The sequence below is a fragment of the Sinohyriopsis cumingii genome, chromosome 18 (genome assembly GCF_028554795.1).
Source record: "Sinohyriopsis cumingii isolate HCF-2022 chromosome 18, ASM2855479v2, whole genome shotgun sequence".
Classification (NCBI taxonomy): Eukaryota; Metazoa; Mollusca; class Bivalvia; order Unionida; family Unionidae; genus Sinohyriopsis; species Sinohyriopsis cumingii.
In genome coordinates, this window is record NC_142978.1 from 36,501,453 (window position 1) to 36,524,207 (window position 22,755).

General features: G+C 37.0%; 1 protein-coding gene and 1 long non-coding RNA gene across 2 annotated transcripts in view; one reads left to right on the top strand and one right to left on the bottom strand.

The window, feature by feature from the left end:
• The window catches only part of LOC149776404 (secretin receptor-like), an 89,144-nt gene that overhangs the window by 46,593 nt on the left and 19,796 nt on the right, over window positions 1–22,755 (top strand). Inside the window, exons 6-7 of the mRNA XM_089940813.1 lie at window positions 5,868–6,036; window positions 8,473–8,629. Of these exons, the coding sequence (XP_089796939.1) occupies window positions 5,868–6,036; window positions 8,473–8,629 (326 nt within the window). The remainder of the gene's footprint in view (window positions 1–5,867; window positions 6,037–8,472; window positions 8,630–22,755) is intronic.
• On the bottom strand, window positions 14,725–16,397 carry LOC149776405 (uncharacterized). The gene is made up of 2 exons (XR_016416212.1): window positions 15,760–16,397; window positions 14,725–15,176 (listed from the first exon to the last, which is right to left on the bottom strand). It is a non-coding gene; the product is annotated as an uncharacterized LOC149776405 (long non-coding RNA).

Sequence of the window (22,755 nt, forward strand, 5' to 3'; positions counted from 1 at the left end):
TACAACGCAACAGTTGAATCCTGATATAATTGGTTAAAACATGCAGTGTTCGCCTCATCCGAAACAGTTTTTCGGTAGCAAAATGAAGGTTTCGCATAACGGGTTCATACCCTAACTTACCAATCGGATTTCATTACTTTTAGTCAGACTATAAGTGTTTACAGCAGCTGTCAGTACTCGCTGACGCATACAAGGAAACAAAATATGAAAAGCATACACGTAAAAAATTAAATGAATGGCAATTCATACAGGATGCCAGTATGCCAGGATTTGAAAAGCAGTTATATATTCAAGAATTGCATGGTACCAAATCCAAAAGAAAGTTATAACAGATTAAACATTCTTTAAAATATTACTATACAATGCCACGTTATATGCTCGGACCTCAAAAGGTGCAGAGAGTGCGGTAAATGGTCGGCAAGTCGTAAAAAGGGATTCATTTAACAAATAAAGTTCACACTGCTTTAACCACTGAAAATAGACTGACAGGTTTTGAGATAATCACATCTGATTCTTTTACATGCATAACTATAAATTTTGTATTATGCCATAATTTAATTTTGATCATCGTACTAATTTAAGTCTTGGCATTTAAAAAAAAATTTAAAAAAATAAAAAAAGATAAAAAATTTTCTCAATTATCTTAGATCTTTTTGTATCGATCATAGAAAGAGTCACCACTCTTAACAAGGCAATCTTTTCGATGGAAAGAAAAATTTCACAGAACGTTTAACACAGATCTCGGAAAGTCATTTAAATATACATGAAGTATAAACAATGAAAGTAAAGTCCAATAAAGACATACAACTATACATACATATAAGCATGCAGACATACACAGAATCAAAGGAATCATATTATTACACTGGACAACAAATTTTTACAAAAGTCATGTTACTGAAATAAAATTAGTCAATTCTTATCAATTTTTATGTGCTGAACACGAATATGAGAGTCAAATTGCAAAATTGGCTCTAGTTTTTTTGTAATCTGCAAGAAATTAATGTTTACATAACGAAATGCATTCCAATAGTAAAAGGTCAACTGTAATAGCCTACCTATAAAAAATCAAGTCATTGACTACATCTTAGATTTCTTCGCCTGTCTCTTGTACAGCTGTTCGGGAGCATCTCTGAGGAGTGTCCAGCAGTAGTCAGCCAGCATTGTAGTGGACCATTTTCCCTGGTATCTTTGTTCCATTGTTGCGATATCTTGATGAAAACGTTTGCCGTGTTCATCACTAACAATACCACAGTTGCTAGGAAAGAAATCCAAATGGGAATGAAGGAAGTGAATCTTTAGAGACATATTGCAGCCAAGTTTCTTATACTTCATCAACATGTCTTCTACTAGTTCCTTATAGTTTTCTGCCCTAACACTTCCGAGGAAGTTTGTAGAAACTAGGCGAAAAGCATTCCATGCTTGTTTCGCGTCACCTTCCAGCAAGTTGTTGAACCGGTCATCTTTGAAAAGCTCTCGAATCTGAGGACCCACAAAAACTCCCTCTTTAATCTTTGCTTCGCTGAGTCGAGGGAATTTTTCATGCAGGTATCGGAATGCTGGCAAAGTCCGGTCAATGGCTTTCACGAAGTTCTTCATCAAACCTAGTTTGATGTGAAGGGGTGGTAGCAAGATTTTCTGAGCCTCAACCAGAGCTGGGTGTTGGATATTCTTCTCTCCAATGGCTACATTCTGCCTGTGAGTCCATTCCTTCCTCATGTAGTGCATTTCCCTTGCTCGGCTATCCCACTCGCATAAGAAACACATGTATTTTGTATATCCTTGCTGCAGTCCCATTAAAAGGGCAACTACCTTCAAATCACCACAGAGGTGCCAGCTGTACTTGTTATACTCAATGGAATTCAGTAGCTGCCTTAAGTTATCGTATGTCTCTTTCATGTGGACAGCATACGCTACTGGAATAGATGGAAGAATGTTTCCATTGTGCAAAAGCACAGCCTTGAGACTCAGTTTCGAAGAGTCCACAAATAGTCTCCATTCTTGTGGGTCATGAGTGATTTTTAAAGCATTCATGAGGCCCTCAATATCGGAACAGAATATCAGATTACTTTCCTTTCTGAAGAAAGGCTCCAATTGCTGGTGGCGCTTTCGATATGCAGTAATTGTGACATCTTCTTCTAGAAGATTCCATTGTTGGAGTCTTGATCCTAGCAATTCTGCCTTGTTCTTTGATAAGTCCAAATCACGAATCAGGTCATTTAGTTCTTCCTGTGTTATTCTGTGTGGGGTTGATGATGCACCACAGTGAAAATCTGGATCACTGCATGCTGATGGACCAGGAGAAGAACAGGTCGACTCACCTTTGTCTTCGTCAGATGAATCAAGAGAATATTCTGCTGGAGGTTCTGGAATAGGAAGTCCCTCACCATGTGGAACTGGTCTCAATGCAGACGGAATGTTTGGGTAGACTATTCTCGACTTCTTTCGCTTCGTTATTCCGCCGGAAAGAGGAGGAACCAAGCAGAAGTAACAGTCATTTAGGTGGTTGTTTGGCTCTCTCCACACCATTGGGACTGCAAACGGCATTGATGACCTTTTGCAATTCAACCACTGTGAAAGCTGTGTTGTACATGTAGCACAGCATATATGCGGAGCCCAAGGCTTGTCTTGGTCACCAACCTTGCATCCGAAGTAAAGATGATATGCCTTCTTCACTTGAGAATTGATACTTTTCTTCTGGTTGGCAAATGTCACTTCCCCACAAATATAGCAAAAATTGTCCGCGGTATTAACACACTTTCGAGGCATTACTGTTCTTTATTGTACGTAAATGGATAAAATAATAAGTTTTATGTAACAGTAGCTTGAACTGTCTCGCACAACGTCTAAAATATTTTAAATGCTGAACCTATCTGATTGGGCTTTATATAGTACACTGCTTACGTCAGCTTCAGCAGCCGCCTGGCATTAGTATAATAGGCCTACACATGTATAGTACACTGCTGACGTCAACTTACTTCAGCAGCCGCATGGCATTAGTATTACATTGCATCAGAAAATGATGCAATCAACTGTGGATGATGTGAGCATGATGGTATTATGCAATGTTACATCATTATTCCGGATGTTGCTGCAGTCCTACTGGAGAAATTTACACAGTGAAACATAGAAAATGAGGTATATGAATATCTTCAAAACGAGAGCCAATACAAATTTTTCACGGTTATATTCGTGTTCGGCACACCAAAATACTACAGATTAGGGCCTTTTCAAGTCAGTAATGATTTCACTGTTGACCAGTGTTATCTAAACTATATATTTGTCCTTACAATTTAATATATCAAATAAAAGTTTTGGTAAGTAAACTAAATATTCTTCAGTCTCGAATAAGTCATGTTTATCTTCATTTCTGATGAAATGCCTTTCATACATCAATTTTAATTTTTGCCTTCCACCGCTTAGTGGAGTGACATTTAAAATAATGCATGGTAATTTTAGTTTTGTTTTGTTTCTTTTCATTTTTCCACAACTTAAGCAAATAATTTCGTCGTTTCTTAATCCATTGGTCCATGCCTCCGTTGATGATCAAACCTGAAGGTTCTACAACGTCTGAATTTTTTCTTGATGCAACAGCACACGGAACATAAATCGAGAGCACATTGATGTTTCATTTTCTGCTGTTATTGCACTTCATCACATCAAATTGACAACCACATGTCTTGTGAATACTTGTATATTGGTCGCATTTTTTATTGCACCCATATCGATGTAAAACTTAAGCAAAACATAGCTTAAGATGAATTCGATAATCAATAAATTGTGGCTACGCTTTAAGAGTTCGTGGATACATTTCTCTAAAACTAGGCATTAGAACGATGTGCTAGCAATTTGTGCATTCTAATCTTGCTACAATCAAGTATGCGCTCAGTTCCATCTTTACAAGATCGTATGATTCAGTGCACTTATCTTCCAATTTTTCTGATTTTATACAAAGATACTGCTCTTCGTCGACCTACATGAACGGCGTTTGGGGGTGACAAGTGGGGCAACCGCCCCAGACCCCGCACTTCAGGCCTAAGGTCGTCCTGATGAGTTTGTCAAGCTATATTCTCCGCCAAATGGCGAAAGTTGATCTAGTCTAGACATAATCAGTGTTTGCAGTAGCATACCAATCGAGATACCGATACTCTGGCCCCGCGTACTCCTAAGGCCGCCTCTGTCGACCAATATAGCACATCAAAGAAGTGTGACTATTTGAAAGTATAGATGATAAAGTTAACGACATATACGAATTCGCTGAGTAAGAAACGAAACGTTCAAGCAAGCACGTAAATAAACGTGATGTTCCACAACAACTAACGCGAGATACGCAGTAACTGAATATTCCGTTCTGATTATTGAAACAGTTATTTAAAAGTAGTATTCGTATATTTTTGTAAACAGAATGGTTCCGACTATGAGCAGTGCAGTCTCGGGTCTATAAAGTATAGCATGTAATACTACTTTTTGGCCAAGGGCTATCGCATATATATATCAGATACGTACCATTTTACAAGTCTATACAAATAATAGATCTGACAAAAATGCAACTGAAGGTTTTGTAAGGAAACTAAGAGCCTCAGAGCCAATAGGCCAAGACGACGAATAAGTTTCTAAAGAGACAGTCACAAAACAAATTTGTCCATGAGTAACTTTTTGATACAATGTTTGGCTAGCAATAGCAGTTTCACGCTGTACGGTACAGGTCATTGCGGGGTTCCCTCGAACAGCGAAATGCAAGTGACAGGTCATATACATGTATTTTTTAGCTGGTAATAAGAATGGCAATACCTATACTTACATTGATGTATCTTGAATTTCCTAAAAATGCACCTTCTTAGTTCTGCAAATCTTAATGACATTTACAGCAAAACCTGATAGAGACCGAAACTGTACTAAAATTTCAAGTACATTTCCAACTGAAATCTGCACTGAATTGACCAATAAACCAGTCCATCATCATCAGAAAAGCATAATTGAGGTGGATCAACATTAAAACAAAATCCATCCATTCCAGAAAAACGGAAATGTTTCTGCAATGCGCAATTATTTACAATAGTTCTCTAAATTTAATTTTATGTCCACCAAACGACAGTTCTTTTTTTAAACTACTATTGAACGCGCGACGAAGTTCAACTGTCTCTGGGCGGTGCTATGTGAAACATTAATATTGTTATTGTGTATTGATGAATCTATGAGTGTGTGTTCATTTCGAAATACATCATAGATTCAATTACTTTATTTCTAGTAATGTGTTTTCTTGTTTTTCAATTCTTTTGTAGCGTGTTTTCTTTTAATTAAGCCTTAGGTAACATAGCAAAATGAGTATAAAATAAAAAGGTTACTGCATTTGTATGGGAAAATATGACCTCCAATGGTTGCGCAGTATTATTCCGAGAAAGAAAAATCATATTTTCCCATACAAATGCAGCAACCTATAATTATGAACAAACAAATAAAAACCTCAAAAATAAATAATAATTTAATTTAATGCATTTCAATGTTTCCAGGTGTCTACGATTTGATAGGGAGTTCATCTTAATGATCCTTCTGGAAACATCCACATTTGACAAACAATTTCCTTTCCACTCGAAACATGATAGATTTCGCGGATTAAAACTGTACTATTATTCCAATATAATTAAAATAAAAAGGGTGTTTCGACCAAGTTGAATTAGCAAGCGTTGATGCGATCTGAGATAATCATGTATATTGGATGGATGGCATTCGATTAATTCAGCGATATGTCGCATTGATTGAAAGTTAGAATTCAACTCACTGGGGAAATTTATATTTCGTTAACGTTAATTGTTTACTGAAGCTTATTTTTCCAAGCCATTAACAATACTATATTTTCCGTTATTCAGGAGGCTAAGATGCAACAGGAACATAATTCACGTGCACCTGTTCATGTCTTTCATACTGCGTGCAGTGATCAGTCTGGTTCGAGACAGTGTAATGGTACAGGGTCTGGGATTTCCTGGAGATATCGCCTTCAAGGAGAACGGCAACATCTACTTCTTGGACAAAGGCAGTGTAAGGATAAATGCTTGTATTTTAAAAATCAAATTTCAAGAATCCAATATGTTCCATAATTTTAAAAAATGTCTGCTTGGGAGGCGAACAAAGTATGTTACATAATGCTTAACTGAAGCGTATCTATCTAAGGGCCGTCCAGAAATCCAGCATCGAGCAAACCGACAGGCGGGACGAATAGATGGAGGACAATATACTGAAATGTTATCATTTATATACTGAAAATTAGTTTATATGTAAAGAGAAAAAGCACTTTTTTCCAACGTTTTATTCATTAACAATTTACCGTTTCCTTTTATAACAATATCAGTGGGAGCTGTGATGTCTTCTATATAAATAGACCTCGACGGACTTTCACTGTGTCATATTATTACAATGTCATCTTATTACCCACAGATCTTTATATATTGCTCAACACATCCACATGCGAGTTTCCAATGGTTTTCATGTGATATCACGGTAACTCTTCCTGCAACATTAATGTAGTCATTGGTAAGAATGTAATTCTATCATCCTAGTAATCAAACTGTAGATGCTTTCAGGTATTGTGAGTTTTGCCTTCAGTGATGACAATGACCTATTTTTTAAATACATAATTGTATTAAGTTAACAGAACGTTGAGCTTACACAACTGTTATTTTGCTGTTATCGATGCTACTCTATTGTTCTTGTCAAACGATTTTGCCCAGAGTGATCTTAATTTTGTTGTTATTTTGCATTCGCTGAAGAACACTAACCAGAACATGCTGAGGATTTTCCTCCAGTAATGGAGGAAAACACTACTTCGGAAATAATATATTAACCGTTATTTTGTATCAATTTACAGTGTTTACCAAATGCTGTCAGTGCTCCTTTTACACTTTCATTGTATCATGTGACTTATCCAGTGAGATGACATTAATTGCTTTCTTTTTTCAAATATTAACATATATAGAAATCTTTCTCCGAGGCAACTTGTGCGAATAATTCCAGCAAGGTATCCTTACGCTACTGGCAATGGTCCGATTGTACCTTACCTACTCTAACCTGTGCTTCGAGTCCTTCAAAATTTCTTTGGTGGTTCCCGCATTTTACAAGTGGTTCCGGTGCGGACTTTTGTAGAATAGCCAAGAGGCTTGAACGCTTTCGAAAACAGAACATATTATGAAGAATACAATTACACAATCAGGAATATGAATCTAATTTGCGAATAAGAACACTCAGCTTCAGTTTTTTGTTTTCGCCTAGCATGCAATTGGCCATCGATATAAATAGACGCTTTATTCAGTGTCTTTTATTATCAACTTTGAAATGTTAGTTTCTTCAGTAACTGGAGTTCAAAGTTTACAAAAGATATGGTATTGAAATAAATCAAATATAACATAATCAGTTATCCTCTATCAGCGCAGAAATTATATATCGAGAACCTTGCCTTTCACCTTTACATGTCAAATAGTTATGAGAAAGAAAACAATGAGTTTATTATTAGTCTCTACTTTGGAATATTTCTTTCTACCGTCCGTTTAAAACAAATCGCATTTTCTCAGTTTCTGGCATCCTTTCGTTATATTATATACTATGCTTGCCAAATAAATAAAACCATTTCATTGTATACCAACATAACGAAGACAATGTAGCAGTATGAACCTAACTACAGATTTGTCTCTGCGATACCGCTAAGTATGCGGACCTCGTGCTTTGTTCTGATGATGGAAACTTAGATAAAGTGACTAAAAGCTAAGACCATTTATCCTCAAAACTATTAACAGCTGCTCCTTGTATTTTTGTGGTTCTTTGTTCCTGGCCCATTATACGCTCAATTTCTTATCTTTACTGTCTCTCAATAGCTTGTCCGCTTCTGTTGAAAATATATGACTTGGCTGCCATCAAGTAATTTGTGAGGATATATTTTGCCTAGAGTGTTATTTGTGAGTACTTTTATCAGAGTTATTCCTTGTTCGTGTTTGCTGTAGATTGTGTACGTGCCACCGTTTTCATGGCTTACTATAATAAAACGTTGCTTTATTATGATGATGGAGATTTGTTCTGTTGGAATAAATATTTTAGGAATCTTAATTTTCTTTTCCATGTCTGTGATAACATTGTGATCTACTTTTGTCTATATAAAATCGTAACAAAACTAGATTATCGTAACATTACAATTTTGTACTTTATATAATATAGTGTTAGAATAATTCACTTTTTGTCAAGAGTATGTTGATATTCTCATCGGAGATGTGATTAAGTAAATTCACATAAAAATATCCTTGCTATTTAAAACTGTAGCGCATAGGCAATAGGCTGCCACTTGATTTTCTTGCCTATTAGTGTTTTATCATTCTATGATAAATGCACACGTCGTTAAAGATAAATATAATGATTAATTTAGGTTTAGGTATAGCTGAATTTTTCAACAACTTAACCGATCAAATTATTTATCTTATATTATATTTTCAGCACTGGCAATGTAAATTGTTCTTCACCATTTTCCAATACTCCCTTTCCGCAAACTACATCTGGATTTTTATCGAGGGTGTCTATCTTCACATGTTGATAAATGTAGCGGTATTCTCACAGAAACACCGCATCATCTGGTACATTGTCTGTGGATGGGGTAAGTATTGCAGTTTTCTTTATCTCGTTCAGATTCATTATATCACAAACCCTTGGAGTACCTGTCCTACTTATTTCTCTGTTCAGTTAAATTGATATTTTTCCTACTAATTCTTTTTAGGTGGTTGGATTTTTTCATACTTGTTCAGTGCATCAGTTGCATACATATTAGCGATGAGTGGCCATACAAAAAGGGCGCCGTCTCAATTTAAGTACTTACAACTGTTTGAAGAATTTAGAAACCCTTATTACGATTTGTTAATATTTAACTCATAACTCCGTTACCATATTTTATCAGTATAACTAATTGCTCTTTGACGTTTAATTTATTTGTGGTGTCCTAAATATCTTTGTATCAATTTATTATGGTAAATTGCACTATCAAACATTCGGGGCATTTTGGTCTGATATATTATTTATCTCCTGACAATGAAGACGTGATTATCGTGCTTTGGGAAATGAAATGATTAATAAAAGAAGCAGTGGTTTACGATTTCGAATGCTACCAAACGGAAGTAATGTTGTTTATAAAAAGGTAAATTATATAAGAATCTGAACTATTGTAAGTTAGCAAAAGCCTCCGCTTAGTTTAGTCTTATATAAATTTTGGTTCGAATAAAAAGTATTTAATTATAACAAACATAATGATGCTACAGCCAAAATAAGAAATAAAAATTCATAGCTTTGTTGACAGCATAAAGCTGATGGTTCGCAAACAACTCTTTCAAATGTACTTTACTTATATTGGACCCTGATCGAAATATGCCATTGTTGCAAGGGACAGTGTAGTGAGTAATTACTAAATTGAATATGAAAGAGTACAGTTTGAAGCAGCTGCCCCAGTTATCACTGGTTTCACATTGCCATGCAAGATAAGAATGTGCATATTTAGAACGAGCTTTTATTACCTACGTGAATGGATAACTAGTCCACAAGCATCAACTTTCTATTGGATTATCTACGGTGATCCCCCACTATGTTTTAGAATAATTGAGTGCTCCTTAACCAAGGCAGCTACATCGATACCCATTGTGAAGAGGGGCTGCGTCCTACCTTCTTAAATAAATTGAACTTCAAAACCTAACATGCACAACGAAGATGAGGAAAACACAAGTTCAATAAGTATAATACAAAGAGTGCCAGCAACTGTCACTAAAATGACCCAATATCTGCACTGAGAAACCTTGGAACAACGGCTTACTCAAACATAAAGTTTTTATAAAAAAAGATAAGAAAACACAGACAAAACAACTATTCGTCCATAACTTTGTTGATATGCCAACTGAACTATACATTACGCCTACAGATAATAGAACTCTTTAGTCAGTATCTACAGAATCATATCCTCTCGAACAGATACTGAAGAACGCTCATTCCAACCAAAAACGTTTTCTCTTGCAATTCGAAAGCCCTACAGCCATGTATGTTATATCTGTCCAACCTCGACCAGTTCAGACACGATCTTACTCGACTTTGTATTCCTACCCTTTAAAACATGTATGGCGTTTTAATCTAATTGTAATCGTCTTTCAAAATTATTAATATAAGCATATATCAGGATATTATCACCTATTAAGTGTTTAGTAATTAAAGATTGGACTACTATTGTGTATTAAGTGTCTGGGCCCTGTTTCTTGGTAAGCGACATGAAATATCGATCGACCGATTAGAATCTCCTATTATTGAATCATACCAAAGTGAAGAAAAAGCATTCCGGTGTGCAATTAGAGACTGTCAATACCTCCCTATTTGTGGTATGAACTGTCACCTACTTTATCTTGGCATCCGGTGGTGTTTAGCTCACTAAGCCATCTGTAGGAAAATATACATATTGTGATAGTTTCAATATTAGGTAAAAATATCGCCTCAATCCAGATGAATGTACCAGCTGTGCAGCTATCTAGTAGTATAATGTCCTAAATTTTGAACACTAATAATTAGTTCATCTCACCATCTGTAAAGCCTCTTGTTTAGCTCGGCGCATCTATTTGATATTCTTGTTCTGAACGTAAACGGGACGTGTCGCACAATATTCACGAATACCATCTATCATATCAGACCAGTAGTACTGTTGACGTACATTCCTAAGTTTTACGTTTTGTGTCAACACCTAATTTCACGTAGTGGCTCCATAATGGGACTATTGCAAGATCTCACGCAGCAAGCTGTACTGTACGACAAAACGACTAATATCAGGCTTGGTAGAACGATTAAACCATCCCCATGAAAGCATCTGATTTCACATTTCCAGTAACGTGTGTACTCCCAACTCCAAGCCCCAAACTTCTTGGCTTAGGCATTATCTCCAGACATTTCTTACAACGAGAAGCTCTGCCCAGCTCAAGACAATCAATCACTCAAGATTAAGTCATATCTTCCACAAAAGCAGTACTGTCCAGCGGAATATTGGACTACTTTATTAGAGCATGGGAGGGGCAAGGGGATGAAACCCTCACCATTGGCATGGCGGTTCAAATGGCAGTGTTTAGTTGTAAAATCATATAATGATAGCTGTTTAGACCATCAGCAATTGTAATTGGTTTGAACGTTTAATTATTTGACAAAAAAAGGGTTTGAAATATCGAATAAATTGTACGTCGGCCAAATCTCATGATGCGTGACATATTATTGGATTTCGACCTATTTCAGGGTTAACAGGAGTGAGCTACCGCCTTCTCTTCTGGTTTGCTGCTTTAGAAAGAACCACTACTATTGCTTCACCACTCATATATGTTTTAAGCATGATGAGGCTTTCCAAACTCTTTGCCTAGGACGGACTTGAATGTTTGTGCTTGTTTTGTTTTTGTTGGTTTTAAGGGTACCTGTAAGACATTATTGGCTATATCATGCCATAAAACGGGTGCTAAGTATATTTTACAAGTACACCACGAGGCCGCCAAGGCAGATAGGCCTGCTCGGGTATCTAACCCTGCATCCTTGTATTACGAGACCAACGCATTATCGAAACAGCTGTCGAAATTTGGATGGAATCATTATTTAAGTTTCGTCCTTCGATTTCGAAGATGACAATGACATAGGTTTATTCGAGTTTGTGAGTGAAATATCAAACCAATTTGCGCTCTAACCTGTCTGTGACACACATGACAGGAGATGCTCCTTAAATAATTGAGGACGTGCTGCTCGTTTGACATCCACGTCACCTGACCTGCTCATCTCAACTGTCTCTTTTTTAGCAAAGTGTGGATACTTAGAATGCTTGCCTTTTGAGAACCTCATTGTTTGGGACCCGGACCCGCCATTTGAACCTCATCAGTTTCCTACAGCATCTCAGATGAAAACGATTCAACTTCTTGGTATGGAGTCGGTATACCCTCGATGTTCGCATACATACAGCAAAGTTGGCAGCACAATCACTTTGTAGACCCTAAGCTTTGTGTGTAGACTGATGCCCTTGCGCTCACGTGCATTTGCACATTGTCTGCCAATAGTTACACTTCCTGCAACTATTCTGGCGTTTGTTTCATCATCGACGTGAAGCGTTCATGACAGTGTGCTGTCGAGGTAGGTGAAATTGTCAACTACCAGGAGGTTTTGGCCATTTACTGTGCTGGTAGGTTCTATGTAAGGCTTTCTTGTTGCACGACGGTGCATCATCTCTACCTTATTGATACTGATTGTGAGGCTGAAGTTGTCACAAGCTGAAGAGAAATGATCCACACCGTGTTGCTTGTTAGACTCAGATTTGGCATTCAGGAAACAGTCTTCAGTAGATATGAGATCACGAGCAGTCACTTTCTGTAAATTCGTCTTTACCGGTGGTCTCCTTAGATTGAAGAGTTTGCCGTCTGTCCGATATTTAATGTCAATCCTAGTATTATAGTCACGGAAGGTGTTATTAAGCATTTCAGAATACATGATACTGAACAGGTTTGGGGCTAACGCACAGCCCTGGTTCTTTCTATTGATGACCGGGAATGGTTCAGATGTATTACCGTCGTCCATGAGATTACCAACCATCCATCATGGAACTAAGAAAACATCACGAATAATTTCTTTAGGCAACCAATATTTGCTATGATCTTTAATTGATACCCACAGCTCACTGTGTAAAAAGGTTTATTCAGGTCGATGAATGCTGCATTCAAGTTTGAGTTCTGTTAATGACATTTGTCTGGATTTGACAAACTGCAGTCCCTTTCTGAAGTCGCTTTATTCTCTGGCAGGAGTCGGTCATCGATTTGATGAATACAACAATTCAGCAGAATTCTGGCAAGGATGCCCAGATAATTGCCGCCTCCATGTCTATTGTCTTTCCGCTTATAGAAATGGAAGGTGGATACACCTTTGTGCAACAAGAGTATAGTTCAATGATTCCACGTTGACTGGAATAGTTCAGTAAGTTCCTGTGCCATATTCGACCATCCGGCTTTGTAGATATGCTCCATGTGCTTTGCCATTTAACAGCAGGTTAATTTATCTTAGAATTTTAGGCAGCGTTATGTGATTAACAAGTGTTAAGTTGATTTTCACCGGGGGATAGATCACTTTGGAATGAGGCTGTTCTATCCATTATCTAAATATCATTTCTTCATCAGTGAACAAACTAGCGTTCTCAGCTCTTATTGCTAAAGATGTTCCTGATGACATTGTCCCATAGATTGTCCTCAAAGCATTATATAAGTTCGTCTTTTAATTCCTGTCTAAGTAGGCCAGAATCTAATCTGACCTACTGCACAGCCATGAGACTTACAACTATATGAGTTTATATTTAACAGGCCTCTTTACTTTGTTAAAGGTCGCCTACTTCTATAATGAAGTAATGTCTTCTAAGCTGGCTTTCAGTAGCCGATGTTTATCATTGAAACGTTTCTGTATGGCAGCGTTGTCGTCTTACCAATTTTGATATTGCGTATGATCAGTAGGGACGGTTTGGGATACAATTGAGTACACATAGTCTCAACTTTTTCGATTGTAGCCAGGTGGTTACAGTTTTTTTTTTCTAGAAGTGCCTGTTACATATTCTTCTGTTTCAATTTGGCAAAATTATGCTTTTTGTACACCTTTGCCTTGTGGTTATTTGCTAGAATGATTCCGGATACTGAATTTGGAGATTATGAACTGTAGTCAGGTTAGTTTTCTGCATTTCTCATGGCCTTCGTCACTCGCATGTCCAACATGTCTCTTATTCTGAAGATGGCGTAGTCAAAAAGATGTCAGTGCCTGTAGCTTGTGTTCATCCAAAAGAGCTTGTTGTGGTTTGATATGCGGAGTAATGTGTTGGTCATTAGGATGAGTCTACTCTTGTTGGATATGCCTATGCTATTTTTGCCAATAACTATTGGTTATGTCTGATAATTTGTGCAAACTCTAACAATGAAGTCTTGTCTTTCTTTGGTACTTGTGTAACAAGATACTCCAGATTTTCCTAAAATATTAACTGGATTGGTAATGGTGGGTTTCATATGCGCTGATGACGGATGCATGTCTTTTTCTAGACAGTGAAAATCTGATCTGCATTAGACTGCAATTCAGTCCCTTTGAGATATTTCTTTGCTTGCTATCTAGCTGTGATTGTGATTTGACTTGAAAATCATCACCAGCTTCACTTCACTCTCCTTTACTTCTGCCACTCCATAAGAAGGTGTAGCTGGTTTCAACTTCGGTGTTTTCCTTCCTCAGCATCGTACGCTACAGTCAGGACTTCTGTTTCAATACTAAATCTGGTCCGTTCTCTACTAACTCGAGCTGTTCTTCTCTCTGGTGTATCTGCTGATGTACTGTCCATCAGTTTGCGTAGTTCCAGGAACCGAATGTGATTTACGCCGCCTCTGTCTTCTTGCTCGGTTTTCCTACCACTTGGAATTCCATAAGTATTTTGTCAAGTGAAACCTTTTCAGGTTTCGACCCAGCTACTGACCGTTGCACAACAAAAGCAATGGGTCGTGTATTCAAGAAATGGTTGTGTTACACGGGGGGAGTGAATGTCCCTCCGTATTTGGTTTTCGTTATCTAGCGGTTGACCGCCTTCGATGTTATTGCCCGGTTCGAGTAAATAGAAATATAAGTGGTGAAACTTATAGGTGTAATAGATAGAGATCTGAGCAGGTATATAGAACAAACCAACACGAGCCCCCGTACACGTAAACAAACAATTTAATCAATTACATACAAACACTGTGAAAATTCATTACATCAGGAATGTACTCTGCTTTTAGAAATTGAACTTTCACCGAAATACAAAGAAAACGCAAATAGATCTAAATAAGATAGCCAATCTGTTACTGATAGATTTAGTTCATCATAAGATCGAGTGAACAATCGAAGTCAACGTCTTGTATGATTTCATAACCTGCTCGTCCTCAGTCTGTTTTTGCTTCCTCTGTCGCTGTTCAGACCCCTTGGATCTCGGGATGATACTTTCTACCACCCGTCTCAGGACACTCTCAAAATACTTCTTCAGAGATTAACACGTCGCAGGGTTGCGTCACAGGATTATATGTCTCACTGCACTCTTCTCTATGCTTCTCCGTATAGGTCTCAGAATAACATCCCTCATTCGTTCCTACGTCTTTGGAGCTATTTTCTCCCTTTTAAATAAATATAAATAGAGACAACCTAAATTTCCCGTTATTTATGAAACGGTTAATTCTTCATTATTCTCCCTCGTTATCAGATTTCACTATCAGTGCTAAACAGACGCTAAGGCTATCAATCGACTCCACATGTCCTATAATGACCCTAGTTAGTCAAATGGCTAATTCGTTACGCCTTGATCTTACACATTACCACATACACAGCGAATAAATAGGATACATCACGTCAATCAATTACTAGATCATTTCCGTCAATACACACTTATTCTTAATCATACGTGAAATCTTCTAAATTCGGCGAATTCACACGGATTCTTGAAATCATATTAACTAATGTAATGCATTAAATTCTTAGAACATCATTCTTATGCAAACAAGACGACAAATTCAAACAATTCGTCAAACTTATCTAAAGAAGATTAATGTACAACTTCCTATGCATAAACTCAACACAGTTATACTTCATAAAGCAAATTATTACACGAATGTAGAAAAAAGATTCATGCAGATACAAATAAATAACTTCAGCAAAGCATTATATATGGCATCAACAAATTACATGGAATTGTCACACTACCTTTGCCGTCAACGTTTTTCCTCCCCCTAATCGGTAGATTAGTTCGTCGGTTCCTTTCGACAATCGTCCCCTTTTTGGACAACAGTTTTTACGGAAATTTCTTGCAAATTTCCGGAGTCATAACCTTTGGATCTCCTCTTGTAGGAAAAGCTTAGACTGATTAAAATTCGATGCGGGCGATATTAAAACCTATGAAATTTTGTGTTGGAACACGCCCTCTCATTTAACGTACCAATCAGAATCAAATATCTCTGCCGCCTTTCTCCAGAGGCGCCAAAGTCAGGGTCAACTTGACCCTGGTAGTTTGAGTAACAGAGTTTCTGCATTCTCTCAATTGTGACAACTTTACCATGAAAATGAAGTTTTCCTCGTCCTAAATTGTCCGCCTGGCTGCTGTATAAACAAATGTTTAATTAGGAACAGAATTCTCCCTCTAAAGGACATTACCGTACACGGTAGTATGGCGATATGATACGCGCTTGTCTCCATAAATCTAATTAATGGTTGTCTGGTCTCAGCAAATGTATTCTTGTTAGATCGACATAAAATTTGCCACTTCACAGGTTGCCTGCCGTAACAAGTATCGGTCTTAATAATATTGTTACATCTTCCTGGAGAATACTTCAACCATGTTCTTCAGTGCCAGCTTCCAGCGGATTGAGCGGAGCAGCTCTTTCTTATCTCTCAATTTCCCGTATTTCTCTAGAGTATATATATATATATATATATATATATATATATATATATATATATATATATATATATATATATATATATATATATATATATATATATATGTGTGTGTGTATGTATGTATATAAGCTTCTGATGTTTCGCAACATTTTCTGGTATTATATATTAGGATTCGAATGTGAACGGCGTACTGTACTGGCGTATCGAGAAACGTAATTTTTTTTATCCCCCTCCCCGATCCCTTCAATGGCCATTTTAATAACTTGCTAATAGTTATATAATGCATGTATCTTGTGTGAAATAATATATTGTATAATTATTGTTGCCTGTTAACACTTATTATCTAATTCTAACTGCCTGCATGCAGCCTCTGAGTGATGTTGCTGTAACAGTACACTTCACAAATTAAATCAGATAAGTTACTAATGTTGGCTAGTAGAAAATAGAGATAGCCAAACGTAAGTTTCATTTTGTATTTAAACTAAAGGTCACATAGTATTAATTCATGAATCCTGAATAGGAAGGAACTCATTATGCTTATAGTTCAAGCACAAGTGATTGTGAGGTTTCAGTCTTGTTATATTTAGTATAACTCGGCGGTGGTAATACAACGTTGCTAGCGCACTAAAGAGTTTGTTTGCCCATATTAAGCGGAAATTACATGAAAACCACGAATATTGCGTGTCAATGACCATATTCATGTGAGTCCTATAATGACACTATTTCACTTATTGTTATACTTTTAGGTCCACAAATTTCGTAGTCCTTTGTGTGTTTTCGTTATCACTCTCGTGTAGCATGGTCTGTCGTTTTGTTCTAAACACTCGACAAGTACACATTGATTTTAGCTTTTTTTTTTCTTGGCTCGGTTGTTGCTCGCGGTGGGCAGTTCGTTATATACCATGTGTATATATTTTGTAAGGTGAAAATGAAGCTGACCAAAGAAAATTTACCAAAATCTCTTGGTAAATGGTCATAATATTAGTGTTTGTGAAGTAGTCTCAGGTTATATAATTTGTTTTCACAGAAACGTTTGAATAACATGACGTTGTTATACATATATAAAATGTTACCTGTTGAGAGTGACTAATAATTTCTCAGTTTTGTGTATTTGCAGTAAAATGTAGTTATATATGTTCCTTTCTTGAAAATATGGAAAGGTGTTGATCATCGTTTTGTTAATCTTACATTAGATCACATTCTAAAAGTTCACAACTTTGCTGGTCTCCTTTTCGTGCGCTAAACCGACGCCCTTTGCTTTAAATTGGACTGCATGTGCACCATGTTGTTGAAAAATCCACTGTATGCTTTTATGTCTGCATGTTTGGCCTGTCCACTACAGATGGGTGTGCTAAAGCGACAAAAAAGTTCAGTGTGGATTTTAATACAAATATCGCTGAAAACAAATAGAAAGCGAGAGCAAGACGTACTTGGTTCTTGCAGATCTGACATTACAGACTTTATATCCTATGTGATATATTTCTCCCTGAAAGAAGCAATAAAATATACACCGCTTGCTTTGTGTTTCTCTTCTCGTTATTCATTTTTGTTTGTCGATTGATGTCGCTGGATATCTACAATACCGAGCATAACTATACACAGACTCGTAGAATGCTAAACACATCTGCATGCATATAGAAATGAGTGTGCCTTTAGTTGTAGAACGGTAATCTATACAATTTACACATTGTGTATAGTTAGTAAATTGCACATTTCTCGGAAATAGAGGAAGGTAGAGTTCCAGGGAACTTACACCAGCTTTACGTTGGCCATAACTACCCTTTCATCTCCCATCCCAAGCTGTAGCAGATCAGTTGGTGGCTATTAATATGTAAATGGAGATAATGGCAGTATTCCAGCTTTATTCCGCGTTAAGTGCTTATTTATGTCCCCACCAACACTCATTCCTTCCTTCTGCATTCCTATGCAGCTCACCAGATCTAAATGTAAAAAGGCACTGGATCCGTTTGCATTGTTACGTGTTACCTTTTAATCATGCTGCTGCAATGTCGGGATAATTGAAGATAGTACGGTGAATCTTTAAACTTCTTACTAGCTGTGTGTTCAGTAAGATAAAAAAACTCTAAGACTTATTTCATAACGACAAGGATTTGGGTACAAACTTCAATCTCGATCTAAAGAAGCAGTCAGTTCGGCATAACCTGAATTATGATACTTTTTTGCTGGATGTTTTCTTATCTAGGAAAAATAGAAAATGACGCACTACTTACAACTACCATGTTCTGTCCGCCTAACATGGGACAGGCCACCATACAGAGCTACAGCTGCCTATTTATTAAAGTGATGTCCACGTTAACACCCAAAATTCGGCACAATTTTGAGAGTGCTTCAACCAACAGTTAGAATAATTCTTGATCGCTTTGCATTCAGGTTAATTTTTGAATAGCCAAAAATATGCTCAATAATAATAATAATAATAATAATAATAATGAAATTAATAATAATAACTTGCTCACTTCATCTTGTTTATATAAAAGCTTTTTAAGAAAAAGCTTTCATTCTAAACTGAAGTTCGAAGCGAAATAATCACTCCACGAACATCATCCCTATTCTTTACTCACTCTTGCTTATAACTCTACCTTAATAAATTATCACATTGATTTTATGTATGAAGCAAATTCTTCAATTGTTAGAAAAGAAAGGTTCATCGTTATAATTATGAGCTGTTTGGTTCTTTTAACTTGAAGAGGCTCTACCTGTAGCAGGTGTTGTCACGTAATATCTAGACCCTCCCCTCTTTATAAGGGTTAAAACCGTACTATAAACTTTTATTTATATATACATCGTTTATGCTCAGTATCAGTGTTATCAGTGCTTGCACTTTTCTTATCTTCTCATTGTTTTTCTTGTTGATACGTATTCCTCTTCCTTCGTGTATATCTGGTCATTGTGTATGACCCTTTGTGACACCAGATGATTACAATAAAAAGGACTTTGAAAGTTTGTTTGTAGTATAAGTAAGATCAATTTACTTTGCCATATTATCTAAAATAAATGCTATTTCACGGTAGATTCAAGATCATACCTGATACCCTCGATATATCCATAATTTCAGCTTGTTATTAAGATTATCTGAAGATACGTGCCTGCTATATTTCCAAAGTTACACTATATTTGACGTTGAATGTCAGATTGTATATGATCTAACAATAATCTTTGGTTGTATCGCAGCAAACATTGCTGTTTTATGTTATGGTTTAGTTTACAGTTGATGCAAGATTGCAATAGGTTCAGGTTTCTTTTCACCATCTGTAATGGCGCAACATTTGCAGACATTTTCGCAGTACATTTCGTCGTGGTCAACGTGACACTTAACCATTAGGATTGACATTCGGGATAGGCTCGACATAAATTGGTAGTTTGCGATGGCTAACATCTCTTTTTTGAGAGCAGGATTGGATTTTAAATACGACCCGCTAGATAACGGACAGATATATATATATATATATATATATATATATATATATATATATATATATATATATATATATATATATATATATATATATATATATATATATATATATGTGTGTGTGTGTGTGTGTGTGTGTGTGTGTGTGTGTGTGTGTGTTTACGTAGTGTCAAATGTAAGAAATGACAAAGCACATTATTTATTTACTACAAGATTGGTTTCGTATTCAGTGCATTTTATTAGGAGACCCTTTGAAATAGTCACATAAATATCTATAAATATCTGCTTTTATAAAATAAAATGCATTGATCTGATCATACCGTACTATTATATCAATATGTATTCGTCTGATCATACCGTCCAATTATGTCAGTATGTATTGATCTGATCATATCGTACTATTCTTTCAATATGCATTGATCTGAACATATCGTACTAATTTATCACTATGTATTTATCTGATCATACCGTACAACTTAATCGATATGTATTGATCTGATCATACCGTACTATTATATCAGTATGTATTGATCTGATCATATTGATCATCTGATGCTGGACTATGGAAATTCGATAGGTGGCAACCTGATTATTCTTGGAGATTTCAACTTTCACTTTGACTGTCCCGGAAACCCGAATACATCAAAACTCATAGATTCCATTAATGTTTTCCACCTCAAACAATCAGTTAGCCAACCCACCCATAAACATGGTCACATTTTAGACTGGATTCTTCATAGACCTGATGATAACATTCTACGGTCCTCCCTGGTATCCTATGACCTTGCATCAGATCACCTCTGCATTATATGCCATCTTGATGTATCAGTCCCTAACCCTCCACCTTTATCTGCTACTAAGAGAAATCTCCGTATGATAAATAGAACCAAAGTAATGCACGATATCCAAGCTAACCTAACAACTTGCTTGCCTCCTACTGCAGAACAACTCGATAACTGCCTGCGTTCATTGTTTGACAAACATGCCCCAGTTACCAAGTGCATAGTCTCAATTCAAAAGTGTTATCCATGGTATAGCAGTGTTAGGGACCAGCTTCGCACTGCTAAAAGAGACCGCCGTAAAGCTGAAGAGCTTTGTTTTCCACCAGACTCGCTATTCATAAGCAAAACTATGAAGCCGCTAAGAAGAATGTTACAAATATAGTCCATGCAGGGAAATCAGCCCACTACACTACTAAGATCATGGAACGTTTCAGCTGCAAAGAGCTCTTTGAGATTACTAACAAGCTAATGTCAAGGAACAAATCTACACCACTTCCAACTACCTTCTCTCCAGTCGACCTTCCGGACATGTTTGCAAATTTCTTCCGTGACAACGTACAAACCGTTAGAGACAAGCTTGTCACCACAGTTTCAACTGACTCGTCGTCACCATACAGCTGGGATACAGAATTTGAGCGGCAACCATTAGCAGCATTTGAACCTGTCTCAATGGATTTTGTACGTACAATCCTGATGAAGAGTGCACCAAAGTCATGTGAACTTGATCCAATTCCAACATCACTGCTGCTTGAGTGCTTACATCCAGTATTGCCTTCACTAACTGATGTTATTAATACCTCTCTCTCATCCGGGAAATTCTCATCATTTTTCAAAAATGCCATTGTATAGCCTCTGCTGAAGAAACCAACACTAGACCATAACGATTTAAAGAACTACCGCCCAGTTTCTAATCTCCCATTCATATCAAAAATCTTAGAAAAGGTTGTTCTATCCCAGCTTGTATCTCATCTAAATTCAAACAGTCTTTTCAGCAATGTACAATCTGCATATCGCCCTTGCCACAGTACTGAAACTACTCTTCTAAAAGTAGTTAATGACATTCTCTCTGCGTTGGATAGCGGAAAGATTACAGTTCTCACCCTCCTTGATTTGTCTGCAGCATTTGACACAATAGACTATGATATATTACTTCACCGTCCCCAGCATGTATTTGGCATTCATGATACGGCCTTACTGTGGTTCAAGTCCTACTTGGTCAACAGGACACAAATTCTATCTGCAAATGGAATACACTCCAGCCCAGTTGATCTATGCTGTGGTGTTCCACAGGGGTCTGTTCTTGGACCCGTTCTCTTCATTCTGTACACTCAGTCGCTCTCAAGTGTCATATATCATCATCCAGTGTCTCACCAATTGTACGCTGATGACACCCAAATATACAAATCCAGCCACCCAACTGAAGTTGATGCTACCATCCAAGGTGTAGAGAGAAATGCATTTCTGATGTGAAATCATGGATGACATGTAACAAGCTGCAGATGAATGATGATAAAACTGAGGCCATTCTGATCACAACACAAAGACTTTCTCATTCACATCCTTTACCTCAAACAATAAATATCAGCAAAACCAACATTAAATTCACACAATCAGTACGAATCTTAGGTGTTACTCTGGACAGTACTCTCACATTGCACCAACATGTCATGAACATATGCAAGGCTGCATATCTTGAGCTGAGACGCATCAGCTCAATTCACAAATATCTTTCAGTTGATGCCACTAAAACACCTGTGTGTTCATTAGTACTTTCAAGACTGGACTATTGTAGCTCGATTATGTCTGGTTCATCTCAATATCTGCTCCAGAAACTTCAAAAAGTTCAAAACACAGCTGCTCAGATCATACTTAGAGTACCACGATCAGAGCACACCTACCCGCTGCTCTGTACCCTACACTGGCTATCCATTCGATCCAGATCAAACACAAAATGTGTTCTCTGTGCTACGTTTCACTGTCGGACTCTAGTCCTATCCGACCTCACCCATGTGTACACACCAGCAAGATACTTACGCTCCTCTTCTGACAATCGTATACTCATTATTCCAAGTATGAAAAGAAAGTCAT